This window comes from Mesocricetus auratus, unplaced genomic scaffold (assembly GCF_017639785.1).
Source record: "Mesocricetus auratus isolate SY011 unplaced genomic scaffold, BCM_Maur_2.0 Super-Scaffold_100676, whole genome shotgun sequence".
In the NCBI taxonomy this organism is placed as follows: Eukaryota; Metazoa; Chordata; class Mammalia; order Rodentia; family Cricetidae; genus Mesocricetus; species Mesocricetus auratus.
In genome coordinates, this window is record NW_024429266.1 from 175,816,934 (window position 1) to 175,834,116 (window position 17,183).

The following is a 17,183-nucleotide window of genomic DNA, read 5'->3' on the forward strand; positions in this document are numbered from 1 at the left end:
GCTTGGTCCACATAGTGAATTCCAGTTCCACCTGGACTACAGGGTAAGGTAGTCTTTTTCAGGGTTGCTGTTGCTATGATGAAACACCATAACTAAGCAACATGGGGAAGAAAGGGTTTATTTAGTTTACAGCACTGTTCATTATGAAGGACGTCAAGACAGGATTCAAACAGGGCAGGAACCTGGAGGCAGGAGCTGATGCAGAGGCCATGGCAGAGGTGCTACTTACTGACATGTTCCTCATGGCTTGCTCAACCTGCTTTCTTATGGAATCCAGGACCACCAGCCCAGGGATAGCACCACTCACAATGGTCTGGATCCTCCTCTATAAATCACTAATTAAGAAAATGCCGTACAGACTTGCCTACAACAAGTCTTATGGTGGCATTTCCACCCTAGATAGGGTTTCTCTGTGTAACAGCCCTAGCTGTCCTAGAACTCGGATTTGTAGACCAGGCTAACCTTGAAATAGCCTGCCTCTGCCTCCTGAATGCTGGGATTAAAGGCATGCGCCACCACCACCACCCCACCCCCACGCCTCGCTAGAAATATTTTCATAATTGAGGTCCTTTCCAAGATGACTTTTCTTTGCATCAGGTTGACATAAAACTAGCCAGCACACCCCTTTCTCATAAAACAAAGTAGGAGTCTAGTCATCCCAAACCTTGTTTGTGCTCTAGTTCAGATCCCAGCCCCTCTGAAGAGCCTCGTGACTCTCAGTCCACAGTGATGTTCCCATCTTCTCACTGGTGGTGGCAGATGTCACAGCTCTGTGCCCTGCTGGCAAGCAGAGTATCAGGGAGGAGTGTTCCCAGGTTAGGCTTGGAGTGGGACTTACTTAGAACTTGGCAGAGCCCCCATCCCATCCAAGCCACAGTACACAGGTCACTGTCCCCAAAGCTAGGATTCAGAAACAAGACAGAGGCTGAAGACCCCTCCTAGTCAGGTTCGCTGTGTAGATGACATGAGGTCAATTCTGTCCAAGGAAGGGAGTCCTACCTCTTTGAAGGTGCCACTCAGCAGCACTGCAGTGTCTACAGCATGAGGGCCCAGAAGTGCTTCCTCAGCTCATACATGTTTCCTTCAGCTGGCAGCCCAGTTCTGGAAGCCAAAAGACCAAAATGCAGATTCTGACAGGGCTACCTCCCTCTGGAGGACACAGGAGGACCTTTCCTACCAGGATCAGCTTCTGGTGGTACCTGCAGCCCTCGGTCTTCTTGGCCAGTCCCTACCTCCAGAGAGGGAGAGGGAGAGGGAGAGGAGTGTGTGTGTGTGTGTGTGTGTGTGTGTGTGTGTGTGTGTGTGTGTGTGTGTGTGTGTGTGTGTCCTTGTCTGTCTGCTTCACCTTTCTGTTAAGCACACCAGTCAGGATGACCTCATCTTAAATTGGAAAAATACACTCATGGGCTCAGCCCCAGAGTGAGAGGAGTTGACAATGAGAACAATAAGGCAACTGTTACATGGCAGTGGTGCTGGGGTGTGTTGTGTGAGAGGTGCTGTGCTCACCATCCGCTTCTCTCGTCTCCTCACCCCAGCCCATGAAGACCCCTCGATCCTCTTGAGGTCCGTGTTCTGCAGGGGAAGAACTGAACCGTGGGAAGTTAAGCTCCTTACTCCGAGATCAGAACTGGGCCTTCCAAAGCTGGACTGGCCCAGATAATAGATGCACATGGTCCATCGTGTAGAAGAGGTGGTCCGGCCAGTGGGAGAGGCATGTTCAGAGCCTGGGAACCTGAGCGGTGTGGGGTTCTTGCAGCCTTGAGTGAGTTTGCTTCCAGTCCTAGCTGTGCCTCCTCGCTCTGCCCTCTCCCCTATGCTCCCTGGCACCTACTCTTCTCTGTTCTTTTTTCGTTTTGGTTTTTCGAGACAGGGTTTCTTTGTAGCTTTGGAGACTGTCTTGAAACTAGCTCAGTAGACCAGGCTGGCCTCAAACTCACAGAGATCCGCTTGTCTCTGCCTCCCTAGTGCTGGGATTAAAGGTGTGTTCCACCACTGCCGGGCCTCTTTTCTGTTCTTACCTCTCCTGGAGGACTTGGCTTTTTAAGGAATTTGCAGCTAGCAGGAGGACACCACTTTGGGACCTTCATGCCGCACACCTAGGCTAATTGCTGCCTAGCTCTTTCATCGCTGGCCTTACTTTGGATTTCTTCTGCACAGTCCTGTGGCCACTCTGGTTGAAGTATTAGGTCTTCTGAAATGCAGTGAGGCAGGAGTGCAGTGGCTGTGTCATGTGACAGAAGAGAGGAGAGGCGTGGTACCAGTGGGTTAGCTCAGACTCAAAGAACCAGGTCCTGGGCCATGTGTAGGTTTTAGCAATTGTGTGCTGAGACAGAGTGAGTTGTGTTTTACCATATCCCTGAAGCCTTGACAGTAAGAGAGCAAGCAGATGGGTAACTTGTTGGGCACGTGTGTGTTGCACCCTTCACATGCCTCCTCTCAGTTCATCCTTGCTACAGCCCCCTGAGGTGGCACACAGAGTGTGCAGGCGTGTCCCTGAGCCTGAGGAGGCAGGGTCACACAGCAAGCATGAAACTGTGCCCAGGCCACTGCACAGGGTGGAGTGGAGCCCAGTGTGCTTGCTGACTCTGGATCTGTGCAAAGGAAGGGGGATGGCTGAACCTTCAGTCACGTGACTCTTTCAATGTGTTTTTGGTTTTAGGTTTTTACTTTTTTTTTCCTATGCTTTTGCTTTTGATTTTTTTTGTGCCTGATGTCGTACCTTGTAGCCTAGGCTAGTCTAAAGCATGCAGTCCTCCTGCCTCAGCCTCCTGTTTGCTGGTATAACATACTTGCACCACTGTGATTGGGGCACGCTTTTAAGTCAAGGAGTCTGCAGTTGCTACCACAAGAAAACTTCTTTCTAGATCTTTCCAACATTTCTACTGCATGTGTTGGTCACCGGGACACCATGTCCCCCAATTTTAAAAGGTTATATAGAACAAGATCTCTGTGAGCCAGTAGGACTAGTATCCCCAATTTTGTAGGGGAGGAAATAGAAACAGTAGCTAAGTAATCTACACAGTAGTAAATATGGAGTCCAGACTAAACCCCAAACATGCAGTAATAGATTTTCCACGTTTTATACTGTTATAATACAGGTTTCAGAGCAGCCTTGCCATGTTTCATTCTTTAAATCCAAGATTCAGTCAGGCCTGGTGGCAGAAGCCTGTATTGCCAACTACTCAAGAAACTGAGGCAGGGGGAGAAGGTGCAAGGGGGTGGGGGAAATGTATAGCTCAATTTCTTTAAGATTTATTTATTTATTATCTATACAGTGTTTTGCCTGCATGTATGCTTGTACACCAGAAGAGGGCACCAGATCTCATTACAGATGGTTGTGTGCCACCATGTGGTTTCTGGGAACTGAACTCGGGACCTCTGGAGGAGCAGCCAGTGCTCTTAACCTCTGAGCCATCCCTCCAGCCCCAATATAGCTCAGTTTTTTTTTTTAATGGCAAAAAAAGAAAGAAACTGAGGCAGAAGAATTAGCAAGTTCAAGTCCAGCCTAGGCAACTCAGAAAGACCCTTTCTCAAAAAAAAAGGGTGGGGAGGGGGGAGATAATGCCCAGCAGTGGAGCACTTGAGCACTTGCCCTTGCTTGTGGTCCTAGGTCCAGTCCCCAGAACAGCAGTAAATGAATTGTCAAAGATTCAGTCCCAGTGCACAGGGATGTATGCTCATCTGTGTATAGTATAGGAAGACTGATGTGAACAGCTTGGGTTCTTGGTTCTGATGAGCCAGGGCAAAGCAGACACTGGTCTTTCTGGGTGCAAAAGACAGTTTGCCTACTGGATTGTATGAGACATGACAGTTTGTGCACCCTGATATGTCCAGGCATCTAAGCACTTAGGTGAGGAATGAAATTACATGTATCTTCTTGGATGTGGGCAGAGCCTCGTTGGCTGCTGACCTTTGTTTACAATAGGTTCTGATGTCACAGGAACACATCCCAGCAATGTCCTGATGCAGCCCTGTTGTCTTCATGGTCTTTGTACCTTGGCAAGTGCTCAGCTCTGAGTTGTGCTAACTATATTCTAAAGGGGGATTTACTTCAGTGTGTGTGTGTGTGTGTGTGTGTGTGTGTGTGTGTGTGTGTGTGTGTGTGTGTGGTGACGGCTAATCTTAAATGTCAGCTTGACACACATGGGAAGAAGAAGAAACCATGGTTCATTGCTTCAGTCAGATTAGATTAGTCTACAGGACAGTTTCTCAACTAATTGAAGGAGGAGGGCCTAGACCACTGTGAGTGATACCATCCCTAGGCATGTGGGCCTGAGCTGTATATGACACGAATAAATAAGAGACCAGAGACAGATACTGGGGTTCAAGCTGAAGATCAGAGAAGCAAAGCAGCCGGCCACTAGCTCTCACCTCTAGCTCAGGCTGAAAGGGCTGATCCATGCATGAAGTCTTCGCCAAGTCTCAAACTGCTGCCTCTGCTCAGCGTGGCTGGAGAACGAATGCCTCCTACTGAATCCTTGCCCCTGTCTTTTATACCCCTCTAGTGCTGGGATTAAAGGTGTGAGCATAATTCTCTTTTAGACTGATTCAATCTTGTGTTGATCTGGGTGGCCTTGGACTCACAGAGATCAGTCCATCTCTTAATCCGGAGTCCTAGGATTAAAGGTGTGTGCCACCACCTCCTAGCTTCTGGTTGCTGGGATTAAATGTGTGTATCACCACTGCCTAATTTCTATAGCTTGAGACTGACTTTGCTTTTCTGAATCCTTAGTCAAGCCTTAATAAATCATAAATAATATATCACTACAGCTGTATAAGAAAGCTACTGACCGTGAGCTAGAGAATGAGTTGGTAAACAAAGTTCCTCCAAGACCTTTGCTTCCATCCCTGCCTCCGGGTCCTGCCTGGAGCTCCTGCCCCGGGGTTCCCTCATGGTGCCTGTAAGTTCTAAGGTGAAATAAACCCTTTCCTCCCTTGAACTGTGTATTAGGCAAACCATTTATTTTTATATCCAGTGATGTTCATGGATGGATACTATGAAAATTAGTGATTGACATTCGCTTTCCAATACTAAACAAAGGATTTTATGAAAGGAGTATCTGTAACCAACTGTGTGATAACCAAGATTAAAAATAAGACAAAATAGCCAGGCGTTGGTGGCAAGCGCCTTTAATTCCAGCACTTGGTAGGCAGACGCAGGTGGATCTCTGTGAATTGGAGGCCAGCCTGGTCTACAGAGCAAGTGCCAGGATAAGCTCCAAAACTACACAGAGAAACGCTGTCTGGAACCCCCCCCCCTAAAAAAAAGACAAAATGGATGCCAGTAAAAGTCGATATTTTCTCTGCCTTATTTACCAGCGTCTCTTGGTTTTCAATTATATAAGTTTTCACACTTTGTTAAATGGGGGTTAATTTTTTTCGAAGTAAGCAAATGATACCAAAGGACCAGTGACACATGGGTGTTGCTGGACAGTTAGATGTAGGAGAATGTGAAGGAGGCAAGCTCTGCCTGTAATCCACCCTTCAGGAAAACTCGCCATCTTGGTGGGCCATCGTGTAGACTTTTTTGGTCATTTTGTTGTCCTGGAGTCAAGATGAGTGTGTTATTGACAGTGTTTCTGTGGACAGGTATCGGCATCGAGTGGAATGGGCCATGGATTTCATGCGTAGACAAGGCCAGGATGAGAGCACTATACAAAAGGTCTTGACAGACTACACAGAGCCACTTGAGCTCCCTGGCATAAAGGGGAAAGAAGAGACCCCACAGCGTGACCCGCCCAACTCCGAGGCCAACTCCTCCCTGGAAGGAAGAGTGGGAAAGGACGCACTCTCTGTGACCACTAGAGCTGCTGGACAGTCAGATGACCTGCAGGGTCTCAACACACACTCAGACTGCCTGCAGGAAGGGCCTAGCCAAGCCACACTCACGGTGGCTAGTCCGTCTGGCCTTAATGGACATGTGATGGAAGACACCACAGTTCTGTCCCAGGTCCCCTGCCATAGCCATGAAGCCCTCATTGCCCAGGATGACCTTTGGCCTGCAGACAGCAGCCGGGCAGCAGGTGAGAAAAGGGCTGCCCACGAGTATGTACTCGTGGAGGAAGAGCTGTGTGATGTCCAGGAGGAGGACGAGGCCGCAGATGAGAAGGTATGTGGAACAAAGTACCATGCTCCCCCATCTGGGCTTCAGTTACAGTCAGCCAGTCAGAACATCGCTGTTTGTCTTGCTGTGTCACTGCAGTGTGTTAGTCTCTCACTAATGCAGACTTTCCAGTGGCTGGGTGTAGATAGGAAAACTATAGCACTGGGCTTAGTGCTATATGGTTATATGCATTCACCAGGATTCTTGGGGCATATGCCCTGGAGATTGGAAGACTGTCAGTCATTCCTCCACATCCACCTGTTGCTGGCCTGCAGAAGATGTCAGCCCACCCAGATGCCCTTCACTTGCCGCCAGGCAGGCCTGTGGACACCACTGGTCCTGTATGGTGCTTCTGAGGCCACTACTGAAGCACAGTCCCAGTTGCACTAAAATTCACTAAATCCACTAAAATTCAAATTTAAAAAAGTTAAAGTAAGTTAAAACAAGTAATACTCTGTGTCCTGTTTAGGAAAAGAACGGCAGTGTAATTGCCTGATCTCAGCTAAGAGGATGAAGATTCTGACAGCTAAGAACAGGCACACAGCTTGTGAGTGGGGGACACTGGTTTGACAATGAAGTATCACATCATTCAGGCAAAGTCCATGGGATAGTGTTAGCAGCAGAAAAATCAGAATGTCTTTTCCACAAAGGTTATTTTACTCAACAGCATGTCAGCATTGAGTTTATCAAAAAAAAAAAAATGTTCATTTGGGGATTCAGTCTTCATGGCAGGTGACGTTCACCTGTGTCCCATGTGACTGGCTCTCGTCCTTCCTTCCTTTGTAGTTGCTGCAAAGAAAGAGACTGGTGTGCAGAAGAAATCCATACAGGATCTTTGAGTATCTGCAGCTCAGCCTGGAAGAGGTATGTGTTCATCTTGCTGTCTCAGCCCTGGGTGAGTCTAGCCCTGTGCGCTGTGCACCGGAACCCTCCTCAGAACAGTTCCGTATAGAATGCTAACTGTTGAAATACCTGCCGTCTCGCTGATCCTCCGCCTGTTTCATCAGTTCTGAGTGTGTTGGAGCTGGGCTGTAGCTGAGCGAAATCACTAAAATAGTGTGAGAGTCATGGGTTCAAACCCTCAGCAAGGAAAGAAAGGAGTTTTGATCGTTTAAGGGATTCGTATGAGCCCTGCCCTCTTCCTTTTCTCTCTCCTCCTCCTCCTCCTTCCTCTTCTTTTCCTTCTTTTTTTTTTTTTTTTTTTTTTTTTGGTTTTTCGAGGCAGGGTTTCTCTGTATTGTTTTGGAGGCTTTCCTGGAACTCACTTTGTAGACCAGGATGGCCTCGAACTCACAGAGATCTGCCTGCCTATGCCTCCCGAGTGCTGGGATTAAAGGCGTGCACCACCAACACCCGGCTTCTTTTTGTTTGTTTGTTTGTTTTTGTTTTTTGTTTTTTTTGTTTGTTTTTTGGTTTTTCGAGACAGGGTTTCTCTATGGCTTTGGAGGCTGTCCTGGAACTCGCTCTGTAGACCAGGCTGGCCTCGAACTCACAGAGATCCGCCTGCCTCTGCCTCCCGAGTGCTGGGATTAAAGGCGTGCGCCACCAACGCCCGGCTTTTTTTTTTTTTTTTAAGTAGGCTCTTGCTACATAGTCCAGGCTAATCTGAATTCACAACTCCCCTGCCTAAGGTGTGCTAGGATTTAGGTGTGTACCACCCAACTTGTGTCCTTCTTTCTCATCACGGTTTCAGGATATTGTTAGGTTTTTCTATTCTTTGTTTATTTTGAGGCCAGGGTATCATGGTGTAGCTCTGACTGCGCAAGAACTTATTCTATAAGAACTCATTCTATAGACAACTGGCCTCAAACACACAGATCCCCCTGACAGTCCCGAGTGCTGGGATTAAAGGTGTGCATCACCGTGCCCAGATTATTTTCCTCAGCTTTTTAAAAATTAATCTTTGTAATTAGCATACCAGTTCATTCATTTGGAGTATGTAGCTCGGGCTAGGGTGAAGGTCACTGACAGAGTACCTGCCTGGTATTCACGGAGCACTAGGTCAATCCCCAGAACTGCAAAAAGAGAAACCAAAAACGCAGTCCACATGGTGTGGCCACATGTGCCTGTGGCCCCAGCTGCTTGGGAGGCTGAAGAAGGGTGATCATTTGAACCCAGAAATTCAAAACCAACTTAGACAGCATAGTCAGACTTTCAAAAAAGAGAGAGAGAGAGAGTGATGCAATAACTCACAAAGGTATAAAAACCGATTTATTAAGGGTGAAATGAAAAGGACAAACTCACAGATTCAAAGGCTGAAGCCACCGCTGGTCCCTCACTGCACAGGGCTCCCACCATGCCAAGTATCAGCCAGAGTAAGAGAGAGAGAGAGCGCATGTTCTCTTCCAGCTTTTCAGTTCTCAGGTAGCACCCCAGGCCACACCCTAAGGCCTGTACCCCAAAACTATAGGGGAAAGAATTTTCACAACAAGAGAGGGAGAGAGTTAATTTTTTTAAAATTGCTGAACCTACTGTTTTTAATGTGCCATAGACTGATCACGTACCGACTGCTGAGTAAGTGACCTCAGACATTTTCTTCTGCAGAATCACTAGTGTGCTCCACTCACTGGGTTAGCTGCATTCTGAAGTGTCCTTCTAAAAATGTCACCACACTGCCCCTCTGATGTGTTCCTCTAGCTTGTGGCCCACTCGGTTGAGACCCTCCCTTCTTGCTCCCATCTGCTCTGCACACAGAACTCTCTGTGCTGTGGAGACGGTGGGCCCTCCCTGGGCTTCTCGGATAGCTCTGCAGCACCACAGCTCTTGACAGACATGTGGTCTCTGGAGAATTTGTTGTGTGCGTCCGCGGTGGTCTTTTCAGGGCTGTGTCTGTAATCCTCTGTTCCCTGGTCTATACTTCTTCCTTCTTTGCAGGAAAGCGGGTGACACAGAGCTGAATGGGGAGGGTGTTGAGGACATCGCCTTATCTTTTATTTTTCACCCAAGGCTGACAGTCTACCCTGAAATTCAGTAGCCACTGGCCTCATGTGAATGATTTATTTTAACTAATTAAAATTGAATGAGTTCAAATTTCCATCATCCGGTTGCCCCTGCCACATTTTTTATACCAAACAGGCACATGTGACCTCTGTGCTGGACACCGTGTAGAATATTTTTAGTGTCTTGGGCAGGAGAGGCTGGGGAAAAAATGAAATGAGCCCAGCCTCTCAATTCTCCATGTTGCCCTTTCCCCTCCTTGGTATCAATAGTTCTGATTCCAAGCATCACACACCGTGGATTTGAGTAGCTACAATTCCACCACAGACATTTGTGATCACTTTTATTACTGCTAAAATATTGATTCTAACTGTAAAAATACTTCCACCTTTTGAATGACTTTTTAAAGAGCTCAAAATTTCCTCCATCGCCATATTTAAGTCCAGCTTTGTTGTAGACTCATGTAAGACCCTCCCGTGAGCGCCTCTTAGGGTCTGCTGTGTTCAGACCATGCTCTTCCATGCTCGTGCACCAGCGGGAAGAGAGGTTCACAGCTTTGCTCTTGCCCTGTGTTGGTTCTCAAACTTCTTTTGGGAATCGTGAGAAAGTAGTGGAGCTACTGGGGGCCAAGCCAGGGCTCTGTGTGTTCTGGGCAAGAACTCTGCCCAAGAACAAAACAACTTAAACAACTAATGTCATGGTAGCTGGTCGTGAAAGACATAAGGTTAGAGTAGTTAAACGTGTAAGAATGAAAAGATTGGCCCAAAGAGACTAAAACAGGCCATCTGTAGAAGGGATTTCAGGGTTCAGTGAAACTCTCATTTCCTGTCAGGAAAAGACAGTGAGTCTGCAGTATTTGGATGGCTCATGAACCATGTGGAAAGAGACCAGTGATCCCACCTCATAGTGTGTGCTAGAATTCAGTTCAGGGCAGTAAAGGAAGATGTGCCGGGCATGATGGCACATGCCTGTAATCTCAGTGCTTAGGAGGTGGAGGCAAAAAGATCAGGAACTGAAGGTCAGCTTCAGCAACACAGAAAGTTTACAGTCAGCCTGGTCTGTGTGAGAGTCATCTCAGAGACAATGCAAACAAAAAGCCCAAAGCGAAATAATTTCATTTCAGTATCCCGCTTTGCCCAACGATAAGCTCTTCTAAGAAACTGTGACATACAGATTCATGTCAGGGCTAGAACTATAAATCAGTGGTGGAAAGATTTGCTAGAGGGTTCCTTTCCTAGAAGTCCACAGCTCTGAAAAAAAAGTGGAAATTATTTAACTAACAAATGCCACACATAAATACAAATGAACTTAAATGATTGCCATATTCGTTTCACTTCACTTTGTAACCTGTTTCACATAGATTTTTAACTTACGAATTTAAATTAACATACAACATATGCGCCGGGCGGTGGTGGCGCACGCCTTTAATCCCAGCACTCGGGAGGCAGAGGCAGGCGGATCTCTGTGAGTTCGAGGCCAGGCTGGACCGATAGCCTCCAAAACAATACAGAGAAACCCTGTCTCGTAAAAACCAAAAAAAAAAAAAAAAAAACATACAACATATGCTTCATTATATGTTCATACATGTGTGTCAATATATTTTATTTCTGTTCTCATCTCATTGACCCTTTCACTGTACTCCCCGCCCCATGTTCCCCTCTTACTGAAACCCTTGCTGCCCTCTCTAGATAAACCCCCCTGCTCCCACCTGGATCCCATTACCTTCTTTTCTTTCCCGTCCCCCATCATCCTCTCATAGCATCCTTTCTATTTTTATGACCAACACACATAAATTTAAATATAGATTAGGGGGAAAATATAGATTTGAGGGGGGAAAAATCCTGCAGAATTTGGCCTTCTGAGCCTGGCTTATTTTGCTTTACATAATGATCTTCGTTTTCCTGGAAGTGTATCATTTTGTTTTTCTTTGTGGTTGAGTGAAATCCCATTGTTCATGTGCACCCTGATCTCTTTATCCTTTGTACACAGTAAGTATCCTTAGGTGATAGATTCTCCTTGTAAGCCCACTGGCCGGCTGTTGAGGAAAGGAAGGCTGGTAGGGCCTTGGAGGAACGGCGCAAGTAGAGATTGTCCCTCCTATAATGGTCTTTTGTTCAGTCAGCATTTCCAGAGGACCTCCTGAGTGGCGGGCAGGGCAGGGTAGGTGCTGGAGATGTGAGCAGGAAAAAGACCTCCTCCTCCTCTTGATCTCCTAGGGATCTGCAGTTGGGGCGGAAGAAGGGAACTCCTGCAGCAGTACCTGCCAGTCTGCCTCACCTGCATTATCTGCTCCAGATACCACGGGGATTGCACTGTGCTTGTTTCAGTTCATGGAAGAGGGAACATCCTCGGGGTGTCTCTCTCTCATTGGCCCATGATTAGGGCTCAAGAGGAAGTCACGCATAATGAGAACAACGGAGTAGTGTGTGGTCTTAAATTCCTTGTGCATGGTCTTAATGTCTCTGCTAAGGACTAATTTGTGTAATATCTCAAGTCCTCATATCACCCTAGAGCCTGTTGTGATCTTTCTGACGGGGAAGAAACTTGATTTCAGGCTGGTTAAACTCCTTGCTCAAGATCAGTACTTGTACCTAAGCCATCTGACTCTGCAGCCTAAAGTCTGAAGCATTTGCTGAGAATTGTCAATGATAAATGGCAGTAAATAAGATGGTGGTAACCTGGATCATAACTCCATGGCATAGCATTTGCTTAGCATGTCTGCAACCCTGGGTTTGCTCCCCTCCATGCTAAAGACAGAAGTGAAGTAATAGACAAAGATAAATAGGTCTGAGCATGGTGGCCCACACCTTTAATTCCAGCACTAGGAGACTGAAGCAGAGGGATCTCTGTGAGTTCCAGGTCAGACAGGGGCACACAGTGAAACCCTGTCTTAAAAAAAAAAAAAAAACAGAAAAGATAAGTGGAAGAAACTACTGGCCTCGTCAACATGGCACACAAGAGGTGACATCCCTGGGCTTTCTGATGGTGACATTCCAGGATGTTGACCCCAGAGGGTTATAGTAAAGATCAAATGAGATATGTCACTTGTCTGGAGGCTTTCCTGGAAGGCACACAACTTCGTGCACATCTCTCACCAAGAATGCGACATCCCCAAGTGGACATGGCCCCAGTTTAGTTTTTCCCTCCAAATTTCAAATGAGCTCCAGCAGAATTTGGTTTGATTGCAGCTTGTGGAAGGGTGTGACTTGCTAAGGAAAAGCTTAGGGGAAAGGGTGGAGGTATGTCTCAGGTGCACTCCTTTCTGCTTATTCAGCGGAACCGTTCTCTTTGAGTTCATGTTCAGTATCAGATATCACATTAACTTAACAAATGTAAGGTATATGCACACGTCCTTCCTCACTGGTTTCCTGACTCTTTGGTGACCTTCATGCCCTCCCCCATAGCAAGTTGTCGTCTCTCTAAATTGTTGACACCCATCATAAATTAAGATAACTTCACAGTGACTGCATCACATGAGTGGCTTTTGCCTTTTCTTCTGTTAGATGCTGATTGATGATGTAACACGGATATCATCTTTCACAGGTGGCTTTTTCTCTGTCCTGCTCTTGAACCATGCCCATAGCAGACTATACCACTCTGAATGATTTTGTTCTCTCTCTGTCTCTGTCTCTGTCTCTGTCTCTGTCTCTGTCTGTCTGTCTGTCTGTCTGTCTGTCTCTCTCTCTCTCTCTCTCTCTCTCTCTCTCTCTCTCTCTCTCTCTCTCCTTTGCCCACTTGCTCTCTTGCTCTCCCCCCTCTCTCTCCAGGGCTTCCTTCAAGGAGTCATGTGATCACTGAGGCAGACTGCTCCATAACTTCATAGAGGTTGCCTTTGCGATCTCATTTTCCAGTGCTGTGGGTTCTACCTGTTTTTGTTTTTGTTTTAGGGGGGGTTTGTTTTGTTTTTTTTGAGACAGGGTTTCTCTGTATTGTTTTGGAGTCTGTCCTGGAACTCACTCTGTAGACCAGGCTGGCCTCGAACTAACAGCGATCCGCCTGCCTCTGAGTGCTGGGACTAAAGGCGTGTGCCACCAACGCCTGGCTGAGGGTTCTACCTGAATAAGCCTTGTGATGGAAAACTGTCATCAGGTTCACCCCCACCTCAGCACCCAAAGGGGAAAGCTCACTGATGATGCCAGCTTCGCAGACCTCCCTTCCCTGTCTCGTGAGGATTTGATTCCAAATAAAAACATCTTACTGAGATGGGGGGCAGTGGTTAAGAGCGCTGGCTCTTAACCTCAAGAGGATCCAAGTTCTGTGCCCATCACCCACGTGGTAGCTCCAGTTCCAGGGGATCTGATGCCCTCTTCCGGCCTCCTTGGGTCCCTGACATACTCATGGTGCACATACATACACACAGGCAAAACACCATACACATAAAATTAAAAATTAAATCACCCAGTGAAGACTTGAACCCAGGTCTGCTAGACCTTATTTGGTCTCCACTGTGCTCCTCTGAGGCCGATTCTTTTTTGTATTTCTCCAATTCTGAACCAAGGAATGTAAATTTGATAAAATGAAGGGAGCTTGTCTACCTGAGGAGACAGGTTAATCTTTTCCATGGTATTTCTGGTCACCCTGGGCCATCCACAAACCACAGTATTCAGTCTTAGGAAAGCTAATGACAAGTTGTAGTAGGCCTGTAGGGCTATGGACAGCACTGAGAGACTTAGACCAGCCTCGGGCCATGTAGACCAAACAGACGCAGGTGCAGAAGCCCCTAGTGGATCTAGCCACCTGGGCCTAAGCCAAGACAGGGATTGGGGTTGCTTTTGTAAGGATTCAGGCATTATGCTGGCCTGCCCCGTCACCTGGCAGAATGCACTCAGGCAGTACCTTGGTCAGCCCAGGGTTCCATGACTACTAGTCTGCACACAGGTGCAAAGGACCCTTTAAAAGAAAGACCCCTGCCCACTTACACTCTCTTTTGTGCTGTTTCCTTGGGACAGACAGGACTTTTCCTGTCTCTCTCTCTCTCTCTCTCTCTCTCTCTCTCTCTCTCTCTCTCTCTCTCTCTCTCTCTCTCTCTCTGTGTGTGTGTGTGTGTGTGTCTTTACCTCTTTTCTTCCCCCCCCCCCTTCCCTTTCTAATAAAACTTCTCAGTTAAGCTCTATCTGCCCGGAATGTTTGGTCAAAGTTCCCCCTCGTGCTTTATCCTAACACCTTTCTTTCTTTATTATTTCTTTTTTTTTTTAAGATTTATTATGTATACAGTGTTCTGCCTGCATGTATGTTTGCACACCAGAAGAGGGCTCCAGATCTCATTATGGATGGTTGTGAGCCACCATGTGGTTGCTGGGAATTGAACTCAGGACCTCTGGAAGAACAATCAATGCTCTTTACCTCTGAACCATCTCTCCAGCCCTTCTTTTATTCCTTCAACACAAGGACTGAGCACTCACCAAAAGGGAGCTAGACAGTCTTGTAGACTGAGGTACAGCTCTAGACTCGGTTCTGCCTGGCTTGATCTTCTCCTCAAATAGGCGCATGAACGAAAGACACTTCCAGACAAAAGCAAGTGCTCTGGAGGAGGCAGGCAAAGGAGTTGCTGGAGCCTGTGGTGAGGAAAGGACCATTAAGACAGCAGAGAGCAAGAGTGGGAAGGACTGGGCATATTCCAGGAGCAGTACTGAGCCACCACATCCTACTCTAAACAGTATTTTATAAAAAATAACTTTTCTAATAGCTTAGTGAGACTATTGGACCTGTTTTGAAGATGACTGAGGTCTGGCTGTGATGGGTTCTGCCATGGTCTCACCACGGGCGTGGGGCTTTTCTGCCTCCATGTGCCTCCCCCCTAGCAGGACACAGTTTGAGACCCAGGACCTCCAGGTAGCCTTAGAGAGCTGCATGTGGAGAACATCCATGTCCAGTGGCTCTGGGTGGTTCCAAGGAGGTCACTGAAGTGCTAGGCCCTGCAGCCCCTCATCCCTGGACTCTCCTGCACCTTTCAGCTTCCTGGGCTCTTACTGCCGCGTGTACACCAGGTTGGGGCAGGAGGAGATAGTGAGGAAAAAAGCCAAGTCCTGTTTGTACTCAAGGACCCTCCTGCCCTGAACCTGGAGGCAGGGACTGTTTGTAATTGTTTGTGCTAACATGTCTGCCCTTTCAGATACTTTGATGCTAGAAAAGACACGTTGGGATGTAACTGACAAGGCAGTTCAGGCATGCAGGAGGTCCTCAGTCTACAGTCAATAAAATACAAAGAAGCCCAGTGTTGCTATAAGCTATCTTTTAATATTGCCCACCACCCCCTCTCCTGGGTACCTGAGACCTGATGATCATAGTAGATTCTGATGCCAGGGACAGAAGCCACAACATGCGGCTGTTGGGATGGGATTAGTGTTTGGAAACAGGTAGGCGTTGTGAGAAAGCTATTTTTATTTCTGTTGGATGTTGCTGGGGTGAGCCAAGGGTGTGCTAGGCGGTTGCTTTACATGCCCACCCTAGGAGAGCAGCAGTGCTTCTAATGGGTCTTTCCCTGCTTTGTTATAGGCTTTCTTCCTGACGTACGCCCTGGGATGTTTAAGTGTTTACTATGAGAAGGTAAGTTTCTGTATACGCATAATCTCACAGTCCCATGTTAACAGTGGGTTGACCCCTTTCCATGGAGCTTTAATGCAAATGTGTCAACTTTGAGTGAAAAGAAAGTAGGAATTGCCTTTTTCCTGTAAGTTTCGAATTTGGAGCCTTAATTGGAGCACTTCAGGCACAAGCCAGGGTGACCCTTTTAGATTGTGTCTGCCTCAGAACCTTCGGAAAGTGTGGCTCGTTATACAAGAAGGAAACCTGTATCTGGATGGTTCTGAAACCACCCACAAAAAGCAAAGCAAAGCTGGGTGCAGCTCAGGAGCACAGGGCCTGCTTGGCATGCGTGAGGCCTTGTTCCACCCCCAGCACTGCAAAAATAATCAAAGTCATCAATGTGTCCTTCCTGTACATGCCTGTGTCAGGCCCTTTTGTAGGAGGAAAACAATACTGCCATTAGCCATGTGACTTACTAGAGGCACATACAGATGAGGTAATAAAAGAGCGGTTTAACACACCGCTAACCACCCCCACTTTAGACATGACTAAAGACGTATACAGACGGACATAAAGATGTATACGTACGTAGGCGGTGAACTACATCACTAGCTAGGCCCACTTTTGGGCATGGCTAAGGGGCATTACAGGGGAAGGTATAAAAGATTGAACAACGGGGCCGGGCGTTGGTGGCGCACGCCTTTAATCCCAGCACTCGGGAGGCAGAGGCAGGAGGATCTCTGTGAGTTCGAGGCCAGCCTGGTCTACAAGAGCTAGTTCCAGGACAGCCTCCAAAGTCACAGAGAAACCCTGTCTTGAAAAACCAAAAAAAAAAAAAAAAAAAGAAGGAAAAGATTGAACAACAGAAGTCTTGGTCTCTTTTTCCGCAACCGAACTGGAAGCTGAAAGCTGGTTTTTCTTTGTTTGGACATTTTATATTTTGGTTTTATTTGTTTGACTTTTATGTGTATAGGCATTTTGCCTGCATGTTGGTGCAGCCCATTCATGCTGGGTAACCACAGAGGCCAGATAGGGCATTGGATCTCCTGAAACTAGAGCACAGACAGTTATGAGCTGTCATGTGGTTGCTCTTACTTAACCACTGATCAGTCTCTCCAGTCCTTTGTGTTTGTTTTGAGTGAAGATCTCCCTTTGTAGCCTAGGCAGGCCTGGACCTCACTAAGTGCTGGAATTACATATGTAAGCCATAGGGCCCAGCTTCTGTGCTGTTTCTGATCCTTCCTTCCTCTTAGTAGTAGATGCATTAACAAGCTAACTGGGGCTCAGAGAAAATAAACAACTCAGCCTGGCTAGTGTGGTTAGAATCAGCTGGGAAATCCCTATCTAGGTGTCTTCAAAGTCTGTGGTTTCGGGCTGGAGAGATGGCTCAGAGGTTAAGAGCACTGACTGCTCTTCCAGAGGTCATGAGTTCAATTCCCAGCAACCACATGGTAGCTCACAACCATCTGTAATGAGATCTGGTGCCCTCTTCTGGTGTGTAGATGTATATGGAGGCAGGGTGTTGTGTTTGTAACAAATAAATAAATCTTAAAAAAAAAAAAGTCTGTGGTTTCACCTTGGCCAGGGTGTCGTCCTCGCTGACCTCTACGCATTTGAA

At 47.0% G+C, this 17,183-nt stretch overlaps 1 protein-coding gene across 3 annotated transcripts in view; it reads left to right on the top strand.

Annotated features, from left to right (window-relative positions):
- Positions 1–17,183, top strand: part of Tsen2 (tRNA splicing endonuclease subunit 2) — a 33,817-nt gene that overhangs the window by 9,468 nt on the left and 7,166 nt on the right. For all 3 annotated transcript variants that reach the window (XR_005873868.1, XM_040737846.1, XM_040737847.1), the window contains 3 exons: positions 5,590–6,109; positions 6,890–6,967; positions 15,536–15,586. Coding sequence is in view for 2 of the 3 variants with exons in the window: in XM_040737846.1 (XP_040593780.1) it covers positions 5,590–6,109; positions 6,890–6,967; positions 15,536–15,586 (649 nt within the window). In the remaining variant the exon portion in view is untranslated. The remainder of the gene's footprint in view (positions 1–5,589; positions 6,110–6,889; positions 6,968–15,535; positions 15,587–17,183) is intronic.